Genomic DNA, 19,066 nt, shown 5'->3' on the forward strand with positions numbered 1-19,066 from the left:
TCTTATTTTCTCGAAAGTTCCTTATCGGTAAAAAACTTTGTTTCTTTTATTTTATAATACATTTTTAGACGACTGAATAAGGCAATTTATTCTGTGTGCCGTATGTAGTAACTAGTAACGGTACCGGTAATATGTCCATAATGTTGCTTTTGTCACTAATAATTGTCTGTAGACGACAGTTCCCACTTTCCATCACGTAGGCCATTCCTAAAGATCTATACACACGCTTCAGAGCTGACATGGCGTGATTAATGCTGTATTCATCACAAATAACATTAATAAGTATTTGTGTTAATAAATATTCTCTGCTGGAGAATGATGTCAAAGGGAAATTTATAATTTTGCCTTTTATTCATAAAAGTTAAAATCTTCTACAAATTTATTTTAACTATTACACTGTTTTGTCACTTTCTTTTTTGGAAATTAGAAACTTAGCACAAAAGAAAGAGACAAAATAGTTCAATAGCTAAAATAGATTTATGAGACGTTTGACATTTTTATGAACAAAGGGTTAAGAATGTATTTGAGTATATTGTGTAAGTGGTTGGCGAACAGAGACGAAAAAAACGTTATATAATGCCATTTAAGTACCTACAATTACTGATAAAATATCGATACAATCGTAGTCGAGTTTTACAGGATATTATTATATCACTGGTAGATCTAGTTCTCGAATTTTAAAGTATTCTTTAGAAAATAACTTAACTGAGAACGCCGATGTTACTATGATTATTATATTGACATTATTGACCATAAAATAATGAGAAATATGGATATGTGTTAGTGGGTACTAATGTGTGTGGATAGGGCTTTATTAGTTGATTTGTTTGTCATTCCAAGTGAAGTCAGAAACCAATGTTATCCAATAAGATAAGATTAAATATTATATCGATTATTAAAATTAAGTAGGCACCTATTTAATGCTTAAAAATATTGTGCCCCACAAAAACAGATTTCAATTGTGTCAAAACCAGTGATTTTGATTCAAAAACTAAACCACTGAACCGATTTTGATAAAATTTCTATATGACCAATTTGTAAGTATATCTTTTTATATAAAAAAAAATCATCCAAATCGGTTTAGAACTGACGGAGGTATGAAGTAACAAACATAAAAAAAATAGAACCAAATTGGGAACCTCTTTCTTTTTGAAATTGGCTGAAAATATGAATCGTTATGAGACAATATGAGTATGGCTGGGTTTTTCAACTAAACAGGTACGTTCAATTGAAATTATAGTTAGGCTCTTACTAGGTGAGTATATTTGAACAAATGATATTGTAAATATCTGATTAGTATTTACATTGTTCATGTGTGAAAATAGATGAAAATAGAACAAAATGCCGGTTACATGTACATACAATGTTCGGCGCAAACAAAGAAAAACATGCATAATACATACGGTGGATAGCCGTTCAATGGTGTGTACCTGCTTAACTAACCAAGTGTGTATTGATACAGGTGTAGTATAGAATTTAGATTATGTCAACATAAGGTTCGTTTACACTATAAAATACTATAGTAATATTTCAGCAATATCTGTGGAATAGTTTTGTGCTTTACTTTCAAATATAATCGCTAGATGTCGCTACCTAATATGTATGCAAAATGGAATGGCGTCAACTTAGCAGCTGATCGACCGCTTCGTGTTCTGCACCTGACGCATGACCTGCGACCGGTCGTTCGCGAAGTCGCTCGACTCGACAAGCGATTCGTTAAACGTTGTGACTCAGTCAGTCGCGGACTCGCTTTGCCGCGTGTTGACGTATCGACGAATGTATCTGTCGTCCAATCATATTTGTTTATTTATAAATCGAACTATGATTACGATTGAATGCTACGTAATGTGTTTGCTATGGAAATAATTTGAAATTAGAACATAGAGATGCGCTCAATTGTTGCGTAATCGTGAACTTCATTAGATACCTATATCTAGTTATGGAACAGTATCGATTCTAGTGATGGTACTCGAATATGGGACGTTCTCTTCTCTGTCACTGTGTCTAGGTCACGATTTGGAATGGGCTAACTTGTAGCTGTGTTATCTTATCATACACAGATCAATTATTAATGTGATTTGTTAATTTTGTTGTCAATTTTAAAAGAAAGTCAATGTAGATTATAAATATAGAAAGTGTCGCATGTGATTAAATAAGTACTAGTGTTGTGAAGTGTTATTGTAGATTTACTGAGGATACGCGTAAATAGATTGGTGTTTTGTTTTGTTTATCGTGATTATAACAGCATTGCAAACATGTTTGGCGTTTTAATGAAACGTTGGAAACCAAAAAGGTAGGCTTCTTTTACTTAAAGTAATTATGCGGATATGATTATAAGTACAATATACTAGAAGATTTGTACTTTGTAGAGATATATCTAATCAAAATCAAATGATTTATACAAATTGAAGTGAGTGAAGTTCTTCAGGATACCTTCATGGTTAATCCCTAATGAATTCAGCCATCATTGGTAGTCGGCCTGTATAGTAGCCATAGCGTAGAAGGATTATCATTCCATTATTACCTAGAAAACAGCATCACGGAGATTACAGAATATAGATCGAGGTCCGTGATAATGCTCATTCGTCGCATTTCTTGGACTAGTGTATTATATTAAGCCCCTGTTTTAGGTACGTCAATAAATATGGTCTGGCCAGCAAGTAGCAGCAAATTTTTGCTGATATCTTTTTTAGGCTTTTTTATATGACAACAGTGGTCACCCTCAAAGTTGCTACGAGGCCGCCAGTTTGACAGTAAAGAATGCCACAGCCCCCAAATATATAAAACAATTGTCTGCGTGTAACAATTATTTTATGGTTGATTATTTATTTATTATTTATATGTAGTTCTCCATATTCGTAGTTATTATAAGGAAACTGTCGCTGTTTTCCTGCTATTTCTTGTGTTATTATAGTTAACAATAATAATTTAATGTAACCAAAATCATTCTTTATGCCTACCGTGATCATGAAGGAAAGCTATAATTAATTATATGTAATTAATTGATTTTAATCATAATTATATAAATTTACAATGTCAACGTGTAGTTATTATGAAACATTACAGTACCATCTTCAAAACATCGAGTGTGAAAGTGTGTTACAGTCGGTTCGTTAAAAAATAAGATTTACTTAATATAATTTTGTCCTATAGGTTAGCCCTGTAGTCCCCGCATAGAATAAGCTACCCCTTTCTTTCCGTAAGAGGTAACTTAGGGAACTTAATGATCAAAGAATGGGGAGCAGTGCCTCTCTTAAAACATCATCAAAGCCAGCGGTTACCATTCGCCTGCCAAGTGTAGCAACTATATAAAGATTTTGATGATAGGTTAGAGAGCTTATTCCATAATCTGAGAGTCACATGGTGTCTATAGTATGGGGACGTATTCCGTGTCGTTTATGAGTAGTTATATTTGTAGATGGTCATGAGTTTCTCAGGATAATATCCGTTATATAAGCGGTTTGCATATACAAAAAATACAAAGTTTCTCTTTAGACTCATAGAGTCGACACTGCCTGTGACTTAAGATCAAAAGCGGATGAAAATCAAGCGCGAACTAATGATGCAAACATTCATCTTTATGAAAAGACAACAGTGTGAATAAGTAGATGGTCTAGTAATCCAATGTCTAGTATGGTCTAGTAGTCACAATCCACAGTAAACCCATGTGCAATATCAGTCTTTAATATAGTTTGAAATACCTATTGCTTCGTCAAATAAATAAATAAATAATAAATAATTAGATTTATTTTCTCTTCATAATTCATCACAGTGAAAGACATGCTTATATTAACTTAATCAAATTATAAATATAATTGTGAGAGGATGGTGCCTGAGATAGGTATAAGAATTTTGAATCAAGACAATTTATTGTTATGATCTACAACGGAACTAAGTGTTTGGTTAGATTCTTTCGATATTAGAGCTACTCAGTATTGATCTTCAAGATGGAATTAGTAATATTAGTCCCATCGAATGAACGACGAAATTATCAATCCATATAGTGAGCACTGAATATACTTACCAATGTATTGCCAATGTACTGCCAATGTACTGGATCGATGGCCAAAACGAGTGCTTTTTTATATCGAAATTAATAAATGTACAGAGAAATGATAAGTTTTAACGTCCGTACTATAATAGGTGCAGTAACCGATTATGGTTTTTATACATCTGTCCATTATTTGAACGTACATTATCGTACATTATTCGAATTATTCTTCTGGTAATATATAACGGGACAATTCTGTAGAAGGCATTGGTGCTAGATTCTATCGAATGTTTATGTAATCTTCGTTTGATATTATGTTACTTAAAAAAAGGTAATTAAAAAAACAACAGATATTACTTAAGTATCATTATTAGTTTTTAGATTAATTGGTACAACACTAATCGTCTAGTGTCGGCACTGATGAATGTGAATAGAGCTTAAAACGAAAACTCATCAGTCGAACAGTTCTATCTAAATTTTGCGCGGGAAAGTCAGTCAATCACTTTTTTTTTGTTTATATGTACGTATAATATGTGAAAATATATAGGTATTATTATAACACAAATGTAAACAGATATCTGATGATTTTAATTATCTTTTCAGAATAAACAGAACGTGACCAAACTCGTTAGAAGTATCGAGTTACAAATATCCATATTATATAACTTGGATATCGATACAGTTACCTTTAAAATGTAATTTAATATTTATATTGCGACGTATTCATTCTCTTTAGGGTCTTCAACCTGAGGTAAGTATTATATATTGATCTTTTAAATCTGGAGGTTGGAAATCGATCCGTAAAAAAATCAATATTAACCAAATTGGTCGCATGCGAAATTTTTTTAAAACTAATACAGTTAAACATGGCTTTTTGGCCACAACAAATAATCAATATGTTGCTCTTTTGAGAGCAAAGTAACAAGTAACTGAGTTGTGGCTATTTTGTGCTACTGTGGCATATACACGAAATAAATTTATCTTACTTTTTTTTATATATTTTCATTTTATTTTGTATTCTCTCTCTCTCTCTTTGTGCATGTTTATATGTGTTTGTTGTTATTTATATGCTGTAAACAGTACAAATAAATTGTCCATCTATTTATCCATTTAAAGAAATAGAAAAAAAAAAAACAACAGAGTAGGCGTAACACGTTATAGAGAATGGAATAAATCAACCTTCATAGTTTATTTCGATTTTTAAATCGATCTCTTAAAAATATTCGTCCGTAAGTTAGATCTTTCGATATAACAAAACGAGATTTGAAAACCCTAATGCACTTTAGGTACCTATATTGGATCCCATGTGCATGTGAGTCATCTTATGAACGAATCAAGTATAGGTACTATTCTGTGAAATTTTCAACTTCATTCCGCAACACACTTACACTTTGATTTCACTTAAATTTTCACCTCATCTAATTTTCATATTCTATAAGCCTTAGGAATGACAAATTAAGTGAAATGAGTTTTGAAAACTAAAGTGAGTTCTTAACGATGGTAGCACACTTACCCCAATATACTACGCAACTAATATAAAGTGGTATAAGACATTTTGTGTGATGATACCATATACAATATATATATATATATATATATATATATATATATATATATATATATATATATATATATATATATATATATCTCCTTTAGGGTTTTGCCAATAGTTGCTTGGGAGGCAGTTTGGCTTTAGAGATGTGTTAAAAGGAACACTACTGCCCATTCCTTGCCTTGCCTTAGTCACGTCTTACAATACCCACGGAAAAGCAATGCGTGGCTTATTCTATGCCGGGACCTCACGGCCAAAATAAGTATGATCAATGGATCATATCTCAATACTGAATAAAAGCAACTTGCGGATTTAACAGTGAAATTAGTTTTATATTTTACAGAATAAGGCTACTGGTCTCAGGTGGTCGAGAGAACGATAATGCAAGTCATATAAGCAAATTGGCATCGCGTTGCATTTGCAAAGTGGATGATGAATGAAAAAAGTTAATGTTAGTACCTAATGGAGTGGCTTAAATAAATCGTTTTCGTACGACGTACACTGCAAGTTTTATTAGTTTTTTTTTATACAACATAGAATGGCAAACAAGCTGACGGTCCACCTGATAGAAAGTGGTAACCGTCGCCTTAAGACATGAGCAGTACCATGGACATAACAGAGTACTGTTTCGCCCATGATACTCCCCATGCGTTGCCATTCCTGAGGACTCAGGTGTTATTGAATTTACAGGGTACAGAACCCTGTAAATTCACGCCATATCCCACCCTTCAAACCGAAACACAGCCATGCAAACACAGCTACTTCACGGTCGAAACACGAATGAGACAGAGGTATCCAAGCAATCGACTTTTGAAATCATAACAAATGGACCGCCCACCCGGTGGAAATGGTTAACAGTTGCCTATAGATGTTAGTCTATAAGTAATTCTTACGATTTACATGGGGTCTAACTGCCCCTTTGTTTAGGGGAGAGAATGGATTTTTAATAATGAGATTTAATAGGTCCATACCCTGTCATGTCGACCTTCACGTGGTTCGCCCTGATACCCGTCGTAATCAATTCCAAAGGGATTCGTCACGATGGGCTAACAGACCTGCCTTTTCATTTTCAAGTATCACCTTTCACTAGTGCCCCTGGAAACTCTTAGTTATTAATTATTGAATTCGTCACGATGAGCCAATTGACCTGTTTTATTCTAACCTGTCACAACTGAGGTGAAGGGATTGTTAGTAATGCGGACTACCAGTCCCATTGCTAGCAATATAGCCTGTCAGGTCGACCTCCACTTGGTTCCCCCTGGAAACTATCATGGTTAATTCTAGATGAATTCATTATGATGGGGTAACTGGCCTGTTTTCATTCTCATCCTTCATTGGTGCTTCGCCAGCATATCCCCTTAGCGCAAGCGGGGTTACAATACCATTTTCATATGGGCTTCCCCCATAGGCATTCACTGACTCCCTGCAATGCATTTAAGGTTGTCTATCCATCTAATGAGGGTCGTCCTACACTGTATCTACCTGTACGGGGTCACCTCTCAAGAACCTTTTATTCGGTTGTCGGTTCTTCGAGTTATGTGACAAAGCCATTGGCACTTCAGCTTACTTATCCTTCGGGCTATGTCGGTTATTTTAGTTCTTTTGCGGATATCTATTATACTTTATTACATATATACTTTATTTGAAGTTTATTTGCCAAAAAAAAAATATTATTATTTCAATGAAATATCACCAAATCTAGACAACATGCTGATTTTTAATTATCACAGTACGCGATAAGATATAAGCGCCATTTTTCGTCGCGTTATCGTGGCATAGATAACTCGTGTAATGACCGTTCCTGCTGTACACGCGGACGTAACTATCTACGTAATAAGGTATCCATTCATTCGACAATTGACAGTCGAAATAGGGACGTGATATTAATTTATTTTTAAAGGAATTTAAAAAGAAGGAGGTTGTATTTTCTTTTTTATGTTCGTTACCTCATAACTCTTACTTTTTAACTAACGTTTTTTTTTTATGTAAAGGATGTGTTACAGATTGGTCCCATAGAGATTTTATAAAAATCAATTCGGTAGTCTTCGTTTTAAATATGAAATAACTATTTTTGTCACAATTGAAGCCTTTTTTCTTTTTTGTGGGAAGCAATCTTTAATTATTTCTAGTACTTAATAGTTTTTTTTAAACAATTATTAGGTAAAATAGGTTATTAATTCATATATATTGGGGGGAAAGGGATTGTTAGTAATGGAGACTGAGAATCCCATTGCTAGCAATATACCCAACCAGGTCGACCTCCTTGCGGTTCTCCCTGGAAACTATCATGTTTAATTCCTGATGAATTCATCATGATGGACTAACTGGTCTATTTTCATTCTCATCTATCATCCTTCACAGGTGCTCCGCCAGCGTATCCCGTTAGCGCAGGCGGTGTTACCATACCATTTTCATACATCAAAAAAAAATCACCTATATTGTACTTTTGTGTGTACATTTTACATAATATCCAATTAGAAGACGACTTTGATCATACTTTTTTTCAATCAATAGGATCCAGACTGTATTGTTCCTATATACCTATAATTTTTTTTTTTATTTGAGTCTCTTTTTTGTGGAGTAAAAAAGTTTTTATTGTTTCGCAAAGAGTGCTTTTTACTATTGAAAGGTTTAAACGCACCTTTATGTATACATAATTACGTGATTTAGATGTAAATCACTGACACAGCATTATGCCAAATTTACACGTATAATTTAAATTTACGTATTCTTTATCATAATTCATGCAAGTAATGCTGCGTTATACTGTTAATATTTATTGTAGTATATTTAAAAAAGTGAAACAGATTTTTTTTATACATCTTAGAATGGCAAACAAGCTGACGGCCCACCTGATGGAAAGTGGTAACCGTCGTCTATAGACATGAGCAGTGCCATGGAAATAATAGAGTATACTGTTTCGTCCATGATACCCCCCATGCGTTGCCATTCCTGAGGACTCAGGTGTTACTCCTTTGTACCCAGTAAATTCACGCCATATCCCACCCTTCAAACCGAAACACAGCCATGCAAACACAACTGCTTCACGGTTGAAACACGAATGGGACAGAGGTACCCAAGCAATCGACTTTTGTACAAAGTCTCCCTTTGGTATATTTAAGTACTTAAGATAAAAAATAAATAGGTATAAATACATTTTAGACTAAGATTATAACTATTTTAAATTATCATTATGACTAATTATATGGATATTATTATTTATTCTGACAAAGTTATTAAATGGTTATTTTTGTCTTATTTAACCCGTCCGCTGCGGCTGGGTCTCCGCGACCAATCTATTCCCACTAGTGCTGCCCTCTGGCGGGCCACCTGCTGAGATTTTAATTGGAAATTGGCCCTCTCTATTTGTAATGCTCACAGCCTTGTAGGGTTTCACGCTGGGTGGTCACCCTACGTACTTTTTTGCTTGTTTTCTTTATTTAATGACTATGTGTTGTACTCTCGGTTATTATGAATATTTAAACGGTGCATAAATATTTTAATAATTCACTTCATTTTTTTTTACTGGCTGCAAAAAGACTGCATTAGTGTGTGTAACGATACGTCTTCGTCAACTATGAGCTGAGTTTTAATGAGTCTATTTTTATCGAAAGAGTTTTTTGTAATTTATTGAAATACATTAATGATTGTTTGTTTTATGGTAAAAATCCTAAATTTTGTACGTGAAATACACTGTTTTAAGAACTGAAAAGTTTTAATGCAATTTTTAAATTGTCACAATTGTCTTTTTTTTTTACGAATAAACACAGATAAAAACTTTTTGAATGTTTATTTGCTTTACATTGTTTATGGTTTACGACCAATACCTATGGGATATGGAAGTTTTTTATTTGTGTAACTTGATTGCATGTAGCTGACGTAGCCTCAGGGTAATAGGCATGTTCTCTTTGCGCAAATTGCAGTTAGTAACTTATGAACAATTTAATAAATGCCTCAATTTATAACCCTTCGTTTTAAAATAGAGGGACGATTGGTTATAGGGGACTGATAAATAACTTCGTATTTAGTTGCGTTTTTAAAGGGATATTGCTGTTTATATTGTAATTGTGAATGCATGGATGTACAGTTAGAATATATTTGAATCTTAATCATTTACCCTTAAATTATGTGGTATATTGTACAAATACTTGTTTTTTTTTTAATGATATGGGGGTATATTATATTTATACTGTAATGACCTTTGACAGAACCGAAAATTTAACTTGTGTATTAACAGCTGATATGGTATGGTATAATAATGCCATGGAGTCCCAGCATAGAATAGGCCACCGTTTTCTTTCTGGTGGATGTTTTTCGAGGCGACTAAGGTAACTTAATGGACATCAGTGTCTCTTTTAAAACATAACCAAAAGCCTAACTGCGATTACTAACACGACTGGCAAGGATGGCATCTATTAGTATATATATATATATATATATATATATATATATATATATATATATATATATATATATATATATATATATATATATATATATATATATATATATATATATATATGATTATACTACTTAATAATAATTAATTATACTACATCGTTAATTAAATTCAGAAAACTATTTAAAATTTGCGTCAATTTATTAGGAAATGCAGTCAACAAACCGTAATTAATATAGGAGCAGCCAATCGAGAGAATAACTCGTGCCTTTTACATCGTACTCGAATATACGCGAATATTCGACTCGAATAAAAGCGACTCGTGACAAACTTAAAATGGAACTAATGAAGGTGTAGTATAAAACCTTATCATGTATTGTAAAAGGTTCTAAATTGCGAAAAGAGAAGTTTAAAATTGTAGGTGTGTGCTTTTTGTCCTCTTACTAAAAACTCCATATAGTGCTGTATTATTGCTCTCCACTATCATCTCTTACGACTAATAATAATATAAAATGTGTTCAACAAAAACAAAACGACTTTAATTATGGAAAATACCAATTATTTTTATTTAACAACTAAACTATTGATTCGATTTTGGTAATAATAATATTGTATGGGACCAATTTGTAAATATATTCTTTAAGATAGAAAAAAAATTTTCAAATCGGTTTACATCTGCCGGAATTAGTGTAATAAATATAAAAAAAATACAACCGAATTGAGAACCTATTTCCTTCTAAATTGGGTTGAAAATCAAACAGAACAGTGCTCTAAGGAATCGCTAATATTTGATCAAACTCAGTGTCAATTACCTATACATCATCTACACTAATATTATAAAGATGAAAACTTTGTTCGTTTGTTTGTTTGGTTGTAATGAATAGGCTCATAAACTACTGGACCGTTTTTAAAAATTCTTTCATCATTCGAAAGCTACATTACTCACGAATAATATAGGCTAAATTTTATTTTGAAAAAAAATAGGGTTTCGTAAAATATTTGGGTTTATCGGACACAAGATGTAAAAAATCAACCAGAAAAGTTATTTATTTTGCGTACGCTGCCTAAACTATAAAAGATAGAACCATAAAATTTTCTAATTAATTGTATTGGATAAAGATTGACATTGTGAATGGGAATACGAGATTTACCTTAATAACATTGATTGCGTAAATACATAATCTCAAGGTTTGCGCGTTTAATCGAGTCGGTTATAGTTCCCGCCGCATTTACCTACAGTTTGTCTCTCACTGCGATTACGTCAGTTTTAATTTTAATCGCGTCGACCGAATAATTGATTAGTTATCTCATTGTGTAGAAATCGAACCGCGACCTGCGATGACTCAATTTTTGTTGTACAAAAACTGAACCGATTCGACAGGGTGACAAGTTGACATTATGAGAAAAAAGAAAAATAAAAACATGTTGCTACGGATTTGTCTCGTGTGAATTATTGTAATTTCACCGTATGATTCACTAAGGTCATTAACTTGGGAAAAAAAAATATTTTTTTCCGTAAAAGTGTCTGTAATGCATAATATTATTAAGTTATTGTATGCAAATAGTCATAGAAATACAATACATTTGTGTTTGTTTTTTACAAATATTCAATATATAAATTGATAAATATTTGTATTTATTAATTTTTCAATTGAAATAAAATGAATCTAATAATAATACCATATTGTAAGAAATTCTTTAAACTCTGATAATTTTATATAAGTGCCAATGGATTCCATTCTTATTTTAAATCCATAATAGCTTTATTGCTATTCAGTTTTTTTCTGTCCGCACCGCACGCGACCTCACGGGCCGCGACCCGCGGCAGGTGAAAGGTTAATTAAACGTGAAGTTTACTAATAAGTTTTATTATCACATTAAAATGTATATTCTAAAATATAAATTACTTTTATGGCTTTTTTATTGAGTCGTGAACCCCATAAACTATAGATCAAAGTATAATATTACCGTGACTTCACGCTAAATATGTAAATGTGGATTTTGACTAAGTACGCGACTAGATTTAGATATAAGAATAGAGATTATTCTTATGGTTAGTAAGTCAAAAGAAGATAAATTTTGATGACACCCAAATAAGACCTTATTAGAAAATTTATGTGATGGAACAAACGTTAACAAAAGAAATTAATTCTAGTAGCACATATCGACTTTTCACATGTTCGGCGAAAAGTCGGCATGTTATGTTACATTCCCCATGGACTCCCAACATAAGGGATTACAGCTTAGAATAAAAGGAGCTTAAATTTTTTATGTTTATTACCTCATAACTCCGTCAGCACTAAACCGATTTGAAAAATTATTTTTTTGTCTAAAAGAATATACTTACAGATTAGTTTCACAGAAATATTATCAACATCGGTTATGTAGTTTAATTTTTAGACTAAAATAACTGATTTTGTTACAATTGAAGTCGGTTTATGTAGAACATAAATTATAATCTTTAATCTTATTTATAATTTCTTTGTAACGAATGAAGAAAAAAAAATATTTTAAATTATTCCGAGAGTGACATAAAATTATTACGTAACATAGCTACTTACATATACACCTTAGTCCTCAGGAATGGCAACGGATGGGAGGTATCATGGACGAAACAGTATACTGTATTAAGTCCATGGTACTGGTCATGCCTGTAGGCGATAGTTACTACTTTCCATCAGGCGGTCCGTTAGCTTGTTTGCCATTCTAAGTTGCATAAAAAAAAAAAACAAAAAACGTGCAAAAGTAACAAGACTGTAATTCGATCTGTCTGTTTATTCCCGCGACTTTGTTCACATGTTTACTGACCAAGATAAAAAGTAGCCATCCTTTTACATCTCATATAGTACGTATATATCAAATTTCATAGCGATTGATTAAGCCGTTGAGGCGTTACAAGGCAACAAACAACCAAACTCACATTCACATCGATAATATTAGTAAGGATTATCATAATGATAACGTAACATTAAGTAATGAGTCTACATATGATTATTTTAATCACATAATTAATATTGATCGTATCTGTTTATCGATTATTTATAAAGCGATAAATATTTTAATTAGTTTATCTGTTTGTTGGATGTTAATCGTGATTAAAGGATAGATAGAGGTTTTTATATAATAATATAATTATGTGTTACATTTATTCTATATTTTACTATTAAAAATTATAAACTATTTATGTTTAATTTAATTTTTAATCAGTCGAAAGTAGTTGACGGGTTAACAACGTAAGAGATGTTCAAATTATCTTTATTCGAATAGTTTACAAGTATCTAGTAGAAGAAGAGTATGTAGAATCTGTATCGATTTAAATTAAATTTGGTGTACAGAAAGATTGTATATTAATTTTTTTTTTATACTACTAAGAATGGCAAAGAAGTTGACGGCCCACCTGATGGAAAGTGGTAACCGTCGCCTATAGACATGAGCAGTACCACGGACTTAACAGAGTATACTGTTTCCATTTGTTTGCCATTCCTGAGGACTCAGGTGTTACTCTTCTGTACCCTGTAAATTCACGCCATATGCCCTTCAAACCGAAACACAGCTATGCAAACATAATTGCTTCACGGTTGAAACACGAATGGGACGGAGGTACCTAAGCAATCGACTTTTGTACAAAATCTCCTTCTGGTAAATTTAATACATAGGATACTTTAATTGATGCAGAACAAGCCGCGGAAAGCAGCTAGTATTCATATAAATAATTGTCTTTTAATAAGAATTATTATTATTTCAGTCATTAATTGTGCACTGCTAAACATAAAACTTGGCAACTGCAGTTAAGTTTTTAGATATGTTTTAAGAAGGACGCTGCTGCCCATCTCTCTACCATTAAGTAAATTTAGTTGCCTCTTACGACACCCACGAGAAAGGAAGAGGTGGCCTATTCTATGCCGGGACCACATGACTTAGAGAATTCCTATAGATATGCTAAAAATAATATTCTAGTTGTTGTTATTAAATTATTGAAAAAAAAAATATTACGAGTATGATCATAAATTAAAAGTAATATTTATTCACTAAAATTTAATTAAAATATCAAAAGTGATTAATTAATCACAATTATATTTTATTGACGATAATAGTTCGCCAAATTCTTCGCGTGCTACCTTACTATTAATCACGGAAAAATACGTACACGATTCATGTTATTATTTTAAATAAATCTTATGTAGATGTATATGTATAAGAACGTGATAATAAGACTAAGAAATAGCCTGAGGTCGCGGAAATAAAGTTCACTAAATATATAAATAATTGATTAAATCAGCTAAATGCGAATCGATAAAGCCCGATCTAGAGATGAGACAACTGTACAAATGCAAAGGGAGAGGGGATTCTTAGTAATACAGATTAGCAATTCTATTGCTAGCAATATGCCCTATTAGGTCTGGAGGAAAAGGGATTGATAGTGATGGAGACTGAGAATTCCATTGCTAGCAATATACCAAACCAGGTCACCTCCTCGCGGTTCTCCCTGGAAACTATCATGGTTAATTCCTGATGAATTCATCATGATGGGCTAACTGGCCTGTTTTCATTCTCATCTATCACCCTTCACTGGTGCTCCGTCAGCGTATCCCGTTAGCGCAGGCGGGGTTACCATACCATTTTCACCCATCAAAAAAAAAAAACACAGGCGGAGTTACCATTCCATTATCCATTAAAAAAAACCGACCGTTTACACGACGACCGACGTTTTATGGCCTGTTTTCATTCTCATCTATCACCCTTCACTGGTGCTCCGCCAGCGTATTTTGTTAGCGCAGGCGGGGTTACCATACCATTTTCACCCATCAAAAAAGAAAAAACACAGGCGGAGTTACCATTCCATTATCCATATACCGACGTTTTATGGCCTGTTTTCATTCTCATCTAAAACCTATCTTGTTAGCGCAGGCGGGGTTACCATACCATTTTCACCCATCAAAAAAGAAAAAACACAGGCGGAGTTACCATTCCATTATCCATTAAAAAAAACCGACCGTTTACACGACGACCGACGTTTTATGGCCTGTTTTCATTCTCATCTATCACCCTTCACTGGTGCTTCGCCAGCGTATCCCGTTAGCGCAGGCGGGGTTATCAATACCATTTTCACCCATAAAAAAAACCCTATTAGGTCTACCTTCACGCGGTTCCCCCTGTAAACCATCATGATTGATTTATTGTTCAAATCGTCATGATGGTCCAACTGACTTGCTTCATCATCATCATCTATCATCCTTCATCGGTACCCCGCCAGTATAAATAGCGCAGGCGGAGTGTAATCAATTAGTGAAGATATCTCATTACATAATACATACAAATAAATATAGGCACTATAAATGAATTAAAAATAAGTCAATCGTTATATCAAACTGTCCACTGCTTATATTATGGACATAAGCCTCCCCCTTGGAGGGTTTTGTCAGTAGTAGCTTGGCAGGTGGATTGGCAATTGCAGTCAGGCCTTAGAGATGTTTTAAGAGGGACGCTGCTGCCCATCCCTCATCCTCCCTAAGTCGCCTCTTACGACACCCACGAGAAAAGAAGGGGTGGCCTGTTCTATGCCGGAACTGTACGGCTAATGTATTATCAAGTCAATAAACAATTAATATTAATAATTTATTTATTTATTTACACTTTATTACACCATTTATAAAAAAGTAAATACATTTAACTGTAATAAGAAATGATACAAAAGGCGGCCTTATCGCTAAGCAATCTCTTCCAATAGCAATAATTAATGCATATTCTACAAAATCCAAATAAAAATAAAACATAATTGTTTGTTGACTTATTTTTAAGTTTATTCAGAACTGAAAATAAATCAACACATAATTTCAATTAATAATTTATGAATATTGTATCCGATAATATTAAACTTCCTTACTTATTATATCAGGTATCAGGTGCCTTATTACAAACACAAAGAAACAAGGAAATCTCTCAGTTTCGGCCGTAGATGGTCAACGTGTGAGCTGCGGCTTATCGCACATTTAATTTTGCCTTATCGGTCGATTCCATAATCGATATAGGAAATTTTATACACTATAAACATATAATATATCGATTTATTCAACTTTGAATAAAGTGAGTTCAAATATTCAACTGTTTCTGTTTCTGTTAAAGTTTTTTTTTTTTATATATTTTAAACAACATTCTTCAGGTATATCAGCCGTAGAATCACAAAACTTTACTATCTTCCCTAGACGCGGAAAGAGCAGAATTAATGGGCATGTAATAAAGTTGACTATAAAAAAAATCTGAACAAGTTTATTTCCACTATTTATATTTTTAGTTTTTAATTAAATTTAAGTTTATATTTTCCACTTTATTGCAAAATTTATAAAATAATCAATACAGTTAATTTTTATGAGAAATACGGCCTTATAACTAAGCAATCTCTTCCAGACAACCTTTGGGTAGAAGACATAGAGAAAAAGACAAGGGTAGGTGGCGCACTAATATGATATATACAAACATATGCAAACACCCATCAATCCGCATCAGAAATATTAAAAGTCATGCTCTCAGTACCGACTAATGATGAAGCCCAAATCCACTATTCATATGCTAAGTCAACCAACAGCAAACCTTGGCATATGCGAGCGTACACCAAAAGCGCAAACGCAAGTGCTTGGGAATCCAAACTCAATACATTGTACAAAAAAAATACACATATGTACATATATATATAAACAAATATATACATAAACATACACATACTTAATAGTATACATACAGCAGGAGAGAATGAAAGTGGAAGATGAAGAGAGAATACGGGAAAATAGTATTCAAAAGGAGAAAAAGTAGAACTTAACACGTTCATTTCAATTAAAATTGGTTCTATTCTGTTACATCTAATTCTAGCCTATTCCACTCTTATTAAGAAATGATATTGAAATAAATAATTCCAAATTTAAAGCACCCTTTATATTTTAAACGATATTTTTTGAAACTCTTTTTCTGTAGTTATTTACATATCTGAGCCACCTGCACCCACTGACTCGCTGCAACGCATTTCAGGTCGTCACTCTATCTAGCAGGGGGTCGTCGTACACTGCGTTTAGTCGTTCGTGGTCGCTACTCAAAAACTTTTCTTCCTCATCGGTTGTCAATTCTTCGCGCTATGTGACCAGCCTATGGCCACTTCAGCTTGCTTATTCTTCGAGGTACGTTTTACGTAGTTACAATCCCTGTCCCCGGGAGAAAAGGGATTGTTAGTAATGGAGACTGAAAATCCCATTGCTAGCAATATAACCAACCAGATCGACCTCCTCGCGGTTCTTCCTGGAAACTATCATGGTTAATTCCTGATGAATTCATCATGATAGGCTAACTGGCCTGTTTTCATTCTCATCTATCACCCTTCACTGGTGTTCCACCAGCGTATCCCGTTGGCGTAGGCGGGGCTACCATACCATTTTCACCCATACAAAAATCCCTTTTCCCCCTGGTAGGGGGATTAGTAATAGCAGTTAAGCATTGGTTATATTTTAAGACGGATGGTATCTGATGTAAATGGACATAAATATGAATAATACATTGATGTTTATATTATCACAGTGACAGGCTATCAAACAACCATTTACCTTAACATTATGACACCTCTGTCAGTGTGAATTTGTCATTTATACATTTAATTTATGAACGTCAATTGAATTTGTAACACTACAATGCAGGTAATTAAGTCGAGATTCGTTTGGAGATGTGACGTGTCTACCTCGTTAGCACATGAACACTTGAAGTGTCACACTGCAGTGTTTTCGTACGGAGATACTTAAAGAAATATAAACATGTTGCAAACTACTTTATAGTCCAACCAAGGTTTCATATTGTAAAATGTCTTTGTAGGGATTGTTTTATTTAAAAAGTAAACTAGTCGCGTACAACGCGGTTTCAGAGATGTTTTCTCCCATGAACACTCAGGTTATGGAATGAGCTCCCTGCCGAGGTTTTCCCAAGAGACTATAGCATGGGGTTCTTCAAAAGGGGGGTAAAGAGGTTCCTTTAGGGTCGGCAACGTGCGCGTAATACCTCTGGTATTGCAGGCGTTCATAGTCTACGGTAACCGTTTACCATCAGGTGGGCCGTATGCTTGTTTGCCACCTCTGTGGTATAAAAAAAAGTAACTTCCAAAAGTGAAAGATTTCAGTCTGTCTATATATTATGCTATATCCTCACAGGATTGTCGTATAGTTCCGGCATAGAATGAGCCAATGCTTCCTTTCACGTAGGAGTCGGAAGAGGCGGCTAAGGGAACTTAATGATTGATAAACGGGTATCAGTGTCCTTCTTCAAACATGACCAAAAGCCAAACTATGGTTGCCAACCCGCCTGCCAAGCGTGGCAACTACTGGCAAATTTCTCCAATTGTAAACTGCCATAAGGAACGTGGCCATTATTTATTTATTTTGATGGGTTAAAATGGTATGGTAGCCCCGCCTGCGCTAACGGTATACGCTGGCGGAGCACCAGTGAACGGTGATAGATGAGAATGAAAACAGGCCAGTTAGCCCATCATGATGAATTCATCAGGAATTAACCATGATAGTTTCCAGGGGGAACCGCGAGGAGGTCGACCTGGTTGGGTATATTGCTAGCAATGGGATTCTCAGTCTCCATTACTAACAATCCCTTTCCCCCCATAAAATATATATTAGTTTCTTTACATCTATAGTTTGTAATAGATACTAACATGACAGTAATATCAACATAATTATGCGTACAGAACATGGGGCACATTTATCTTAAGCCTACAGTTACCTATCATCGCCTTCGGAGCACGTGACGTAGACAAATTGAGTGCCACATTAACTATAATGGCACCAAAATACATTAGTCCACCGCCCCCTTTCTAGCCCATATATACGTGGATCCCACTAAGGGATTTCACCAGATACATATGGACCAAATTATGCTGGATGAATATGAATTATGCACCTTTTTTTTGAGTCCAGAAAAAAGAAGGGATTGTTAGTAATCCGAATTAGTACTACCATTGCTAGCAATATGCCCTATTAGCACTGTACTGTTATTCGAACTCCTCGCGGTTCCTCCTGGAAACCAATGGTGATTGATTTATTATTGAATATGTTGACGATAGGTCAACTGGCTTGTTTCATCCTCA

The 19,066-nt window shown here is 33.9% G+C and overlaps 1 protein-coding gene across 5 annotated transcripts in view; it reads left to right on the forward strand.

The window, feature by feature from the left end:
* Positions 1 to 1,750: 1,750 nt before the first annotated feature.
* Positions 1,751 to 19,066, forward strand: part of LOC113517440 (uncharacterized) — a 512,876-nt gene continuing 495,560 nt past the window's right edge. For 4 of the 5 annotated variants that reach the window (XM_052903325.1, XM_052903481.1, XM_052903447.1 and 1 more), the window contains exon 1: positions 1,751 to 2,293. In XM_052903325.1, coding sequence (XP_052759285.1) covers positions 2,256 to 2,293 — 38 coding nt within the window. In that variant the 5' untranslated portion in view covers positions 1,751 to 2,255. Of the gene's footprint in view, positions 2,294 to 16,998; positions 17,109 to 19,066 lie in introns of those variants that run through there. The other variant, XM_052903521.1, reaches the window with a different exon arrangement.

The sequence above is a fragment of the Galleria mellonella genome, unplaced genomic scaffold (assembly GCF_026898425.1).
Source record: "Galleria mellonella isolate WM207_F2 unplaced genomic scaffold, CSIRO_AGI_GalMel_v1 utg103, whole genome shotgun sequence".
In the NCBI taxonomy this organism is placed as follows: Eukaryota; Metazoa; Arthropoda; class Insecta; order Lepidoptera; family Pyralidae; genus Galleria; species Galleria mellonella.